Below are 12,719 nucleotides of genomic sequence, written 5' to 3'. Positions count from 1 at the left end.
TGCATTATAAAGTCCTTACTTTACCAAGAATTGGAATCCAAGACCGTTCAGAGTACCACTGAATGACCACATACTTACCTCTAAATAAAACTAGTTATTTCCATCTTATTGATCTTTGCCTAAAATTCAATCCAAGCAGTGGCCTTTTCTAGGATCAGCAAAAAACAGCCTCAGCAAATGTCAACTGATCAGCTCTGTAACTTCACTTCCATTGGTTTAATCTGTAACTAAAATAAGTGTCAGAGGCATAGTCATGTTAGTCTGTAACTTAATGAGCAGTCCTGTGGCATTTTCAAGACTAACCAATGTATCATGAACTTTCATGCATAAAACCCACTTCATCAGACGAGTTGGAATGGAAATTACAGAACCCAAAGTTTATACAACAGCAAAAGCAGTTACCTGTCAATTGTAGGACCAGTGTTAATGAAGCTAATTGAGTCAGACTAGATGTGTCCCATTCATAGCTTTTGATGTATAAATGAATATCAAAAGGTAGGCTATGTGGTGTGTTAACCAGTTAGTGTCAAACTTGTAAATGAATTCCAGTTCAACAGTCTCCCTCTGTAATTGGGTGATAAAATTCCTTTGTAGAAGAATGGCAACTTTTAAATCTATCATTGATTGTCCAGGGAAGTTAAAATGTTCCCTTACTGATTTGTGTGCTACCATTCCTCATATCCGATCTGTGTCCATTAATCCTTTGGTGCAGAGACTGCCATATATTGGCCAAACTGGACGAAGTGGCATTGCTGGCCGATAGCATATATTACATTAGAAGATATGCAGCTGAATGAGCACCTGATGTTGTGGCTTACGTGGTTAGGTCCTGTGATGGTGTTGTTTGAATAGATATGTAGACAGAGTTAGCAATGGAATTTGTCGCTGGGATAGGTTGAGTATCTGTGGGGCAGTGTATGGCGGCTGCTAAATATTTGCTTAAGGTTGAAATGATGTCTGTAGGTGGAAATTTGGTAAATAAAGTAAGGCCTCATTCTTATAGCTATCAGACTGAACCTCAAGAAATTCAGCCTCTGGAAGAAATGGCTGGGGATATTTTGTTGAATCTGCTATTACTTTTAGCATATAGCAATATAAGATGGGTGAAGCGGAGAAGTGTTCAGTTCAGGAGTTTGGTCACATCTTGGATTCCAATACTGAATTCTATTTCCCCCCATATTTGAAGGATCTAGTTGCAAGATTTCACATGAGACCCTCCTCCTAATTTTAAGGTACAAAGCTTATGAGCAAAAGTTGTATGACTGTCACTTCCTAGCAAACATAGTAAAGAGTACTTGGTTTGTCCTAGCATAGTAACATGGGAATGCTATAGTAGTTTTCTATAAAAAGGCCAGGCTTTAGCAAACTCTAGGCCCCACGCAGCTAAATCCTAAAGTTGCACAGTCTAATACAAGTTATGCCCTCTAAAAGCACGTCTACACAGCAGGGCAAAAGTCAAATTAAGCTACGTAACTTGAGCTAAACTACGCAAATGACATAAGTCAAAATAGCTTAATTTGGCTTTTGGCACTGTCTAGTCTACACAGCAGGAAGAACACTCTTCCTTTGACTTCCCTTACTTGAGACTCCTGTAACCCTTGCTTTACAGGAATCTCAGTAAGAAGTCCCTCAGCTCCCCATTATTTCAAAATAATGGCTTGCAATGTAGACACTTTGTTATTCTGAAATAATGCTGCTGTGTAGACATAGCCTAAAAGTGTGCAGAATAATGGATGAAATTATGCAAAATATCTTAAACTGTGCAGAATACCCAACCAGCAGCAATTTAGACCAATTATTTTATTAAGCTGCTTTAGGCAAATAAAGTAAAACTGACGGCTGTGTCTACAGTGGCACGATCTTGCGCCAAAGCGGCCGCTCTTGTGCAAAAACTTGCTGCCTGTCTACACTGGCCGTGTGTTCTTGCGCAAGTAAACTGACGTTCTATTGTATAAAATCAGGGCTTCCTGCACAAGAACTATGATGCTGCCGCTCAGGATTAAGCCCTCTTGCACCAGAGCTCTTCCAGAAGAGGCCAGTGTAGACAGGCAACATGAATTTCTTGTGCAAGAAAGACCTATGGTTAAAATGGCCATCAGAGCTTTCTTGAGCAAGAAAGCATCTACACTGGCATGGATGCTCTTGTGCAAAAGCACATGCCAGTGTAGATGCTCTCTTGCACAACTACTTTAACACAAGAACTCTTGTGCTAAAGAGTTTTTGCGCAAGATCATGCCAGTGTAGACATAGCCGACATGTATAGCTAAACTAAGAAAGATTAAAGACTCAAGTTTAATGGGACTCTATGAAATTCTAGGAACTTTTAATAGTATCTTTGTAGGCAGAACTGACAAAAAGCCGAGGATCAAATACAAAGCTATGAATAAATCCAACCATGTCATTTTCCCCATAATTGTACCGTCTACCCTCAGTGGGCAGAAGCTCTTTCCAAAATACCTTTCATTCTGAAAGTAAAATATTTGTTCCTAGTTGCCCCCAAGAGATAGAAACAACACTGTAAAGAGAGAGAACCAGTAGATTAGGTTTATACTTTCTGTCCCGCCCAAAGACAAAACACTAAGTTTTGAGAGAGGGATAGCAAGAGGAGAGAAAACAGGAGAGAAACAATTTTTTCATAAACTAAAAAGAAACTTAACACCAGCACAACCTGTGTCTGAGATTTCCCAGAAATGATACTCCTACAACCATAAGAAGCATGAAATAGGTGTTGTGGTTACATCTAGTCGAAATCTTCCGTTTACAGATTTTTTTTTCCTCCCCTAGGAAAAGCCTAGTATATACACCACAAAAAACTAAGTTACCCAAATATAATGTTGTAGAGTTAACACTGGGCACAGCTCCAGGATTTTTTCATAACATCAAGTAAATCTGACTAGAACCATTTCTTTGCTCTGTACCAGAGTTTAAAATAAAGGCACTTCCTTACCACATTACACACAATGAAATATCACTGCCCAACTTAAGTGCCAGAATAGAAACATCTAAATGAAGACCTATAGGTTACTGTTGTTCAAATTAAAGTGTGTTTACAATTTGAACTAAAGTGTCAAAAGTTGATACAACTCATCTTGGAAAAATGTTTCTACCTATTATTAGAAAAGCCTCTTAACAAGAAAAGGTTTAATGAGGTATTTTATTTATACAACAATCTTTATTTCAAAATGATATTTATTATAAAAATGTAAAAATCCAGAAATAGGTATTTTCCCCTAAACCTTCACATTCACTGATCTTTACCCCAAAATCTTTTTCATTACAATAAAATCTCCCCCCCACTTCCAGTCTGGTTACAGAGGTGCAAGTGTGCCATAATGGCATGAAATCCAGAAATTCATGGAGAAAGGCAAAAGTTGTGAAGCTAAATTGCATGCAACAGGTTCTACCAGCAAAACAAAACAAAACAAAAAACAAAACAAAACCCCTGAGAAATAAACATGAGTGAAAACAAGAAGTTGTCTACAGTTTTGTTCAATCATCTTTGTCTTTTGCTCCATGTTTAAGGATGCGTGTGAATTCAATGTAATTGAAATTTCCCTTTTTGTCAATTGGTGCTTCTCTGTATAGCTCATCTACTTCTTCATCTGTAAACCTGTCTCCCATTGTTGTTAGCAGCTCTCTCAGGTAATCTTCCTGAATGAACCCTAGAATGTAATGTATACAAAGAATCAGGAAAGAAAAAGTTTACTTCAAATGCAAAGATATCAACATTAAGGTAACTGTCGTATCAACAGCAATAGATAGGCATATACATATTAGAGCATATAATAAATGAGTATTTGCATCAAGAGAAAATGAATTAGAGCAGTTACTTTGATACAATTTACAGTACAAGATTTAATGAAGAGGGACTATTTTACAGAGATAATACATGGAAATACGGGCACTTGAAACAGATTAAAAATGGAAGAATATAAAGACATTGCTAACTGAGGCAAGAATAAGTAAGGTCATTGCTGCTCTACTGTTCAATCTTGCATTTTTAAAGGGACTGTATTCTTCTAACTTTATTTTATAGGGATACACAAAATACATCTAATAGTTGCCTCTGACTACATAGCAGCAGTTGCCAGCAATGAAAAAAACCAAAGTTCTGTTGCTATAGGAATTTTCATTTGGATACTGAGAGTATGTGACATGTCCAAGAGGAGGGTTTATAATGGAGGAGACCTGCAGACAGGCTGAGCAAATTAAATCAGGAGGCAGGAAAGCCTGCTGTGACGAGTCAAGAATAAGGGAAATGATCCAGAAAGGTGGGATAACTGAAGCTACATATTTTATAATAAATAGAATTCAGCAGAAGAACACGAGGAAATTATAAACACGGATAAAGCAAGATGATGACTTGGACACCAAAAAACAAGGTAAATTACTTTAACATCAATGGATATTACTCAGGTAATTGGTTGCCAAATAATTCCAGAGAAGTTCAGAAAATACAAAGAAAGTGGAGCATGGGGAAAAAAGTGACAAAGGCAGTGGAGTACAGAGGATGGGCCATAACCTGATGTCATGATAAGAGACCTACATTGTCTCAAGTGCACAGTACTTACCCAGTTGAAGGAAAGAGGACAAGTTACTGAACTCTTATCAGGAGACAAACCAGCCAAATAAACTAGCTGACAAACTGCTATATGAAGGACTATTACAAGTATACACCATAAATGCACACCACAATGATTAAGGAGTAAATAACCAGCATGTGCAAAAAGAGGTTTTGCAGAGAGAGTGGTGCTTTAGAAAGGGACTTGACCAAACCTCAGTGAGCAAAAATCAGAGAAGACCGGAGGAGGACAGAAAACCAGAGACGTAAAATGGACCAAAAGCCTTTGCAAGATATCTGAACATTAAAGAGTTTAAACCCAATATTCTACATTTAAAACAAAAGGAAATAACCTGATCAGTTATCCACATCCATATTAACAGGGCCAGAAGTTCAAAAGAATGGATCATAGCACTTCAGACCTGGACCAACAGCTGAAGGTGATGACTTCATAGATTAACATCCCAGAACTGGTAGAATATTTAGAAGTAAATGAGTGACAGGAGATGGTACAGGGTTTGGTACAGGATTAGTTCTCATAAGGGTGCAGGACTTCTTGGTGGTGGAGTTCATCTACATGAATCTGAATAGTTCTGTACTGGGTTAAAGCCTGTTCTGCTAATCTAGGAAACATTTGGGAAGATAACAGAATACCAGGAAGTAGCCTCAAAGACAGATGGAATACAAGAATCAAGGCAACTAATTCAGAATTAATCTCGGGAGACACGAAGGCTATGTCTACGCTACAGAGTTTTGAAAAAACTTCACTTACATCCACACTGCAATCATGTTCTTTCGGGAAGAAAAAAAAAAAAAAATCAAAAGAACAGAGGGGTTTTTCCCAACATTGGTAAACCTATTTCTATGAGGAAGAAACCTTTTTCCGAAACACCTCTTTCAGAAAAAGGCATGTGTGGACAGAGAAGAGTGAATTCTTTTGAAAGAAAAGGAAAGAGAAAAAAGCATAGGTGCCCTGGTGGCCACTCCGTTCATAGTAATCAGAGCTTAAACATGAGATAGCATCCATTTAGAGTGGACGCTATCTTTCAAAAAAGCAGATTACTTTTTCGATGCGTTTTGGCAATGTGGATGCTCTCTTTCGGAACAAGTCTACACATAGCCTGAGGGACAAAGCAGATAATGTAGGGACTAGAAGAGGAACAAACTTTACCAGTACAATTAGATTAGTTCCTGGTACTATTCAGACATACACTAAAGATTTAGTTGACAGCTAATAGAGGAGTAGTATATGTAATAACAATGTAGAAAGATATGACCTGTTTTGCAGAGAGAGATAGAAAAACAAATTGGTAAGAAGCTGTGCTGTATCAAATCAGCGAGGGTAACAAGTACCTTACTCTAGTTTCACACCAGTAAAGCTCCATTCTTTTGTATACTTTCTTGGCATCATTCATCACATGGAGTTAAACTCATGTGTTACTGATGTTGCAGCTGTCAGTCATCCCAGAACATACATATGCATGCAGATGGAGACAACTCATAAATGCTGAAAATGATTCAAGGTAACTACAAGTTTCTTAACACACTGTTCAAAAGTACAAACCTCAGGAAGTGGGAGGAGAGTTGAATCAGAGGCATTTTCAAAGCCAATTGATAATACCGTAATTTAAATAGGCTAGAATGCATGACTAACAATACTCCTGTGTAATATTTTTCTATATGCCCTTTTTGATACACATACTGAACTGTAGGCATAGTGATTCAGAAAGACTTCATGTGCAGAGAAAATAATTTATCTACTAATAGACTTCCTCTTTCAGAAGAGGATTGGGAACATTACTCTAGGGAGTAAGGTAGTCAATTAACATTTCGAAAGGCCTCACCAAAGAAAGGTTATTTACCTAGGCTACAGAAGAGAGGGGATTTCTCTTGAAAAGGTGCTAAAATATAGGTTCAAAATTGCTGACTAAAAAGCTCAGACTGCATATCCTCAAATGAGATTAAAAATGCTACAGCAGACAATTATGAGAATGTGTAATGGACATGTGCTATGGCACTGCTAAAACATGCTAATGAAGGTTTGATCGGTTTCCAAACGAATTATAGGACTATATTATCTAAGTATAGTGAATGCCATGGAATTCACTCCTTTCTGCTAGATTATGCTGCAGACACTCAAGTGTCATTAACAAAATAAGTTTCTAGACTTGCAATTTCAAAGATATTTTGAAATACGAGAAGACTGCAAGCAAAAGCAATGGCATCTGCCTGAGTCAACAGAAATCTTGAAACAGTAGCTGAGAAGTGTACTGTCATTATTCCCCTTTATTCGGCTTTGGTAAGGCCACCTCTGGAGTATTGTGTCCAGTTCTGGGCCCCCCACTACAAAAAGGATGTGGATGCATTGGAGAGGGTCCAGTGGAGGGCAACCAAAATGATTAGGGGGCTGGAGCATATGACTTATGAGGAGAGGCTGAGGGACTTGGGTCTGTTTAGTCTGCAGAAGCGAAGAGTGAGGGGGGATTTGATAGCAGCCTTCAACTTCCTGAAGGGAGGTTCCAAAGAGGATGGAGAGGGGCTGTTCTCAGTAGTGACAGATGGCAGAACAAGGAGCAATGGTCTCAAGTTGTGGTGGGAGAGGTCCAGGTTGGATATTAGGAAAAACTATTTCACTAGGAGGGTGGTGAAGCACTGGAATGGGTTACCTAGGGAAGTAGTGGAGTCTCCATCCCTAGAGGTGTTTAAGTCTAGTTTGACAAAGCCCTGGCCAGGTTGATTTAGTTGGAACTGGTCCTGCCTAGAGCAGGGAGCTGGACTTGATGACCTTCTGAGGTCTCTTCCAGCTCTATGGTTCTATGAAGTGCGATCACCTCATTTCTCTCAATCTGGGCTGCATGGATTTTAGGAATGTAAGCAACTAGTAGTAACTCCCCCTCATGTTGCTGCCCCTTACAAGCCAGTTCCCCTCAGCACCATCTCTTCAGGGGGCAAGGGAGGCAGAGGTGCAAGAGGGCACCTGGGTGTGAGCTGGGAATCAGCTGTGCCAGCTTGTGCCCGGTCCCAGATCCTGCACTTCTGCTTTTTAAATGTAGCAAGAGCTGCCAGCTGATTCCTGGCTCACTCCCAGTCCCCAACTACACCTCTTCCTTTTAAATGTAGTACGAGCCAGGCAGCTCTTACTGCATTTAAAAGGCAGTTAGTTCCTGTGGCGGTGTGAGCAGAGGCTGTTCAGTCCTGGCTTACACTACACGGGGGGGAGCTAACCCCGCTGCAGCTCTACAGTTTAAAGTATTAGGAGCTGGGCGTGCAACTCCTCCCCCCGCCCCCATCAACTAATCAATAGTCAATGAAAATTCTATCAACTACTCGATTAGCTGATTATCTGCATATTAACTTCCTTAATGGATTTGTGATTGAGATATCAGAAATTATTTTTTTCCAAGACACCAAAAAATTCACTCAGGATGATGTAGCCATGGTGACAAACTAGGGAAAAGCGCATTGTGTGTGGACTTAAGGAGGGGAATTGTAGTTTGCATCTGTGGTAGAGAAGAGGAAATTACAATAGTTAAGATGCAAGAGGAGGGCCTGAACAAGAGCCTTGGATGCTGCACATACATGTAGGTCTGGAGAGCAGGGCAAGTCAATTACCTTCAGGCTAAAGGCCTATCTATCTCACATTTTAAAAGCAACAAAAACTGATGTTTTCCCATAAAGTCTGCTACTTTGTTGAATTCCTCCTCAAGCAGTTATACTCCATTTATGGGACTCTGCACATTACCTAGTTACATGGTTTCCTTGAAGCCTATCATAGGAGACAAATACTGGTATATAACGCTCATAGAGAAACAGACAAGAGGACAGCATTCTTCGTCTTACATCAGTTTCTTATCACTTAATAGTATGTGAAAGTTAGGACAATTGTCCCTGTGCCATAATATATTTTATCAAGATACCAAACGGACATGTTTGGCAAAAAGATCCACATCTATATAACAAATTTAAATATAGCTTGATGATTGAAGAACAGTGGAAAACCCACCAGAAGTCCCAAGAGGTGTTTCATACACTTACCTGTTGCCTCTTCATCAAAACAAGCAAAAGCGTTTCTGATTACATCTTCTGGATCTGTGCCATTTAACTTCTCACCAAACATTGTAAGGAACATAGTAAAATTAATGGGGCCTGGAGCTTCATTCATCATGGCATCTAGATATGCATCAGTGGGATCCTTTCCTATAAGTAAATAAGTCACTTCTTAATACTGAAAAGCATGGTATGCATGCGTAAAGCTCATCTTTCAAGACACAGTTCCCACATATTGAAGTTTTAACAAATTCATACTACTTGACTTATTTGAGTTACAAAATTGTTATATTCTTGTTAACTCAAGAACATTACCAAGGGAAGCGAGCATGTCATGCAGGTCTTCTTTGTCAATGAAGCCATCTCTGTTCTGATCAATCATGTTGAAGGCTTCTTTGAATTCTTGAATCTGTGACTGATCAAACATTGCAAATACATTGGAGGTTGCGCGCTGAGGGCGCTTCTTGGCCGTCTTTGTTTTTGCCCTTTTGCTAGACATGTTGATTATTGGATTCTGAGGGAGGAGAGAAGTAAATATAGTGACTGATACATAAGGTTTTTTTGGAAACAGCAGTAATAAGTTTGTTTTCAGATAGGTAGAAAACTGTTTACCATTCCCTTACTCCACAGTTCATCACCAGAACCCCCTTTCCTAATCAGGAAAAGGAGAGATAAAGAACAGCCAGATTTCAAACCAAAAAAAGTAATTAAAAAAATTTAAGTATGAAAATTAAAATCACTAGTACCTCAATATGTTTACAACACACACCCAAAGTTAATGCCATTCTCTTGTTTTGTTCTGACTAAAAAAGTATGCTGTAGAACAGGGCTACTCAACATATGACCAACAGACCGCATGTGGCCCAGGGCCCATTGTTTTGCGTCCCGTGGTGCGGTTTGCATTTACACGGAGCTCTACATGTAGCCTGCGGGTGGGAGCCAAAAACAAAAAATTTAGTCAATATAATGGTCTTCTGTTGATATGTTAAATTCCTGGATTGTCATTGCTCATAAAAAATGCTGTTGTCATGGGTTGAAATTGGGTAAATATTGCATGTTATTAACATCACCATAACTGACTTAAATGGGGCCTGTGTGTTATGTAGTCTTGCCTTAATCTTTGTATTAAGCCTGTTAGTGTGAAAGAAGCTATTTGCATATGTTTGCATGTATATGTAACCACACTTAAGTTGCGGCTCTTGGTATGTGCTGTGAGTATCCCCGGGGCTTCCAAAGTCGAGTAGCCCTGCTGTAGAATGTAGCTTATAGAAGTTTATCAAATGTACAATGACAATATTGAAGGAATATATTTCCACGGTGCTTCAATGATAATAGAGATCAATGGCTTCTAATATGATGACAAATTGGTGGAACAGAAGAATATGTTTACACACTGAAATAACTGGTTTGATGTTAAAGTAAGTGGAGCTTATAAACTCTGAAAACTTTAACGATAAAGTTAAAGTTGGATGAACATGGTAAATAAAGGTGAGATTAAGGATAAATAGGGTCCATTAACTGATAGGTTCCATACCTAACTTTTGGAGGGTTTTTTTCCAAGTTTTTCAAGAATGGTGGGGCTAGGTGCCAGAGGGTAGGCTCTGGCCAGGAGAGGTAATTCCCAGACAGCAGCCCAGCAGGTTTCTCAGGCAGGCTCCCTGTCTTCCATGGCCCCACACCTGCTGCAGGGGCCATGTGGGTCTGTGAATAGCTATGAACCCAAGGGAGGAGTGCTCCCTCACTTCCTGTTCTTCAAACAGGCAGCTCCCATTGGCTGAAAACCAGCAAATGGGATTGTGCTGGTGGTGAGGCCAGTGCACCAAGCCTCTCCCTCTTCCCTTAGGCTCGCAGCTGTTTAAAGACAAACAGAGCTCTGTAGCCCCTTTTAAGAGTGGTGTGTGGGGCAGTCAGGCAGCCTACCTGAGGCTCCCTGCTCTGTCCACAGGCTTGATCTGGTGGCTTGGTGGGCCACATCTGGCCTGTGGACTGTATTTTGCCCAACCCTGAGGAGCAAGTCTGTTGTCAAGTGTTTTACACTCTGAGACTAAGTGGAGCACTGACCAGCAGTCTGCCTCTTAAAACACTCAGCCACTTAACTCCACAGCAAATAGTAATTTGTGGTGCTATATGAATGTTATACAAGTTTAAACCAATCAGATCCTAAAAAACACCACTCAGCTTGGTCGCTGTACTTACATCAGTAAAGTGACACACAACTAAAATAAGAGGAGAGTTCCATTCCAGAAGCAGGTCAAAGCATGCCAGTCTCCTACTAAGGCCAAAGAAGATAAGGGCTGTGTGAATGCCCACATTCAGTCCCTCGGTTACCTCAGCTTAGAACATAACTTCCTCATTCTTAAATTATCTTTTTCTGGAATCTACGCTTCAGTTCAGTTCTGCGACCCGCCACTTGGAATGAGATCGATGTTTTTCCTCTCCTTGTCTCACCTCTTCTAAAGTCTGCTCTTACACGATTAGTTCCCTTCCATCACTGCTCTCGCTCTCTCGCTCGTCGCACCATGTCCCCCTACAGCTGCACTGCAGTGCTAACAAGTGTCGCAAATTCCTGGGTACGTAGGTACAGTTTATGCAGCCTGTTCAGATCCTTCCCAGACCAAAACACTCCCCGTAAACAAGGCGCAATGAGACCAACTGCAGGTCTCCACATCACGACCGCGGGGCGGGGCGGCTCCCTACCACGAATTTCTGCCGGCCCCTTTGCCCGGGCACAGGCGCACCAGCGCCCCCCTGCTCAGACCCGGCTCTCCTCGCGCACAGGCCCTGACGCGGCTCCAAGCGGTTTCCCTCCGCCCCGCCCGCCACTGTCACAGCCGAAAGGGCCCCTAGCACAGGTCCCGGGGCCCCGGCCCAGGGGGCGGGGCGGGCTCGGCCGAGACGTTCGCGCAGGGCCCGGGTAACCGCCGCCCCTCGGCTCCCAGCGGCGGGTCGGCGCAGCAGCGCGTGCCAAGGCCCCGGGAGGTGGGTGGGGCGCTTGGGTGCGGCGCAGGGACCGGCGCTGAGCGCCCCTCCGCTCCCGCGCGGGCCCAGCACAAGGGCGACTTCCCGCCCCCGCCCGCCGCTCCGGGCCGGGCCCTACCGCGCGACGCGGCCTCACCTGGCGGCTGCAGCAGAGACTCGGCTCGGGACTGGCAGAAACCGGCGACGGCTCCAGCTACTCCGACACTTCCGGAGAGCGCGCGCTGGAGCGAACCACCGCCCGGCCAACAGAGGGGGCAACAGGTGACGCAGGGGCTAAACCATCCTCGGGGGATGACAGCGTCAGTCGGACGCTAGAGCGCCTGTTCCCTCATGACGCTGCTGCTCGCGACCCAGCCCAGCCGAGTTGGTTCGGATCATAAGACACCCCTCCCCGCGGTGGTGCAGCCCGGCGTGCTCAGTGCACAGGTAACCCCGCCCCGTGGCGGGCTCGCGCACTGCCCTTAGCATTAGCCAGGAAAGGGGTAGGGCTGCCCTGGCGGGCCCGTGGCAGCATCGGGTGGGGGGGGGGATCGAGGGCGCCCCCCTTGCTCTGGCGCCCTCTGCATGGGGGGGGGGATGGTCGCGCGCGGGTCCTAGCTCGAGCCCCTGTGAGTCACGTGGCCCAGGCTGCTGTGTTGAGCGCGCGCGTGGGAGGCGGGGCGCGGGCCTAGGACTTCCCGCCCAGGGCGTGGGGCTGGTTCCGTGGCCAGGCTGCCAGGCCCGCTTGTGTTCACGGTGCGCCCCTGCCCGCAGCGCCAACAGGGAGAGCTGCGGGTCTCAAACTCGCGGCCCCTCCCCGCCCGGGCAGTTGCGCAACGTGTCCCTTGGTGGGATGCGCCTGTTCCTACCCGAGCCCAGCCCGTGCTCCGCCCGCCCCTGTTCCCCCAGCCGCTCCCCCTGGGGGTCACTACGGGCCAGGGTGGTAACAGGGGTTGCGTCCCCTGCACTCACTGAGGCGGCGGGGGCCACGGGAAAGCAGAGCGATGTAGCAGCTTCCTCCACCGCCTCCTCTTAGGTCAAGAGCATAGCGGGCTGGGGCATCCGCTTCCCCCCACCACGGTAGCTGGTCTGGTCTGAGAGAGATGCCAGCTGCACACATCTCCCCCAGGTCACAGGGCTGCGGTGGCAGCAG

General features: G+C 43.8%; 1 protein-coding gene across 3 annotated transcripts; it reads right to left on the bottom strand.

Moving 5' to 3' along the window:
- Positions 1 to 3,134: 3,134 nt before the first annotated feature.
- Positions 3,135 to 11,939, bottom strand: LOC102457934 (myosin regulatory light chain 2, smooth muscle minor isoform-like). Of its 3 annotated transcripts, XM_006139019.4 has the most exons (5): positions 10,805 to 10,821; positions 9,221 to 9,260; positions 8,924 to 9,122; positions 8,597 to 8,758; positions 3,135 to 3,662 (listed from the first exon to the last, which is right to left on the bottom strand). In XM_006139019.4, coding segments are annotated over exons 1-5 (576 nt in total). In that variant the 5' UTR covers positions 10,807 to 10,821; the 3' UTR covers positions 3,135 to 3,489. The 3 variants fall into 3 exon arrangements, with proteins under 3 accessions (XP_006139081.1, XP_075777045.1, XP_006139083.1); XM_075920930.1 differs by lacking the exons at positions 9,221 to 9,260; positions 10,805 to 10,821 and adding an exon at positions 11,724 to 11,939; XM_006139021.4 differs by lacking the exons at positions 9,221 to 9,260; positions 10,805 to 10,821 and adding an exon at positions 11,057 to 11,148.
- Between the last annotated feature and the right edge of the window lie 780 nt (positions 11,940 to 12,719).

Source organism: Pelodiscus sinensis, chromosome 2 (assembly GCF_049634645.1).
Source record: "Pelodiscus sinensis isolate JC-2024 chromosome 2, ASM4963464v1, whole genome shotgun sequence".
NCBI classification, from domain to species: Eukaryota; Metazoa; Chordata; order Testudines; family Trionychidae; genus Pelodiscus; species Pelodiscus sinensis.
This window is presented reverse-complemented; position numbering and strand designations above follow the sequence as displayed.

Excerpts from the sequence above, each read along its gene's own strand:
- LOC102457934 (XM_006139019.4), bottom strand. Across the intron at positions 9,123-9,220 it reads AACTGTGGAGTAAGGGAATG|AATCCAATAATCAACATGTC; the intron begins GTAAACAGTTTT and ends CTCCTCCCTCAG. Across the intron at positions 3,663-8,596 it reads TTTTGATGAAGAGGCAACAG|GGTTCATTCAGGAAGATTAC; the intron begins GTAAGTGTATGA and ends ATTACATTCTAG.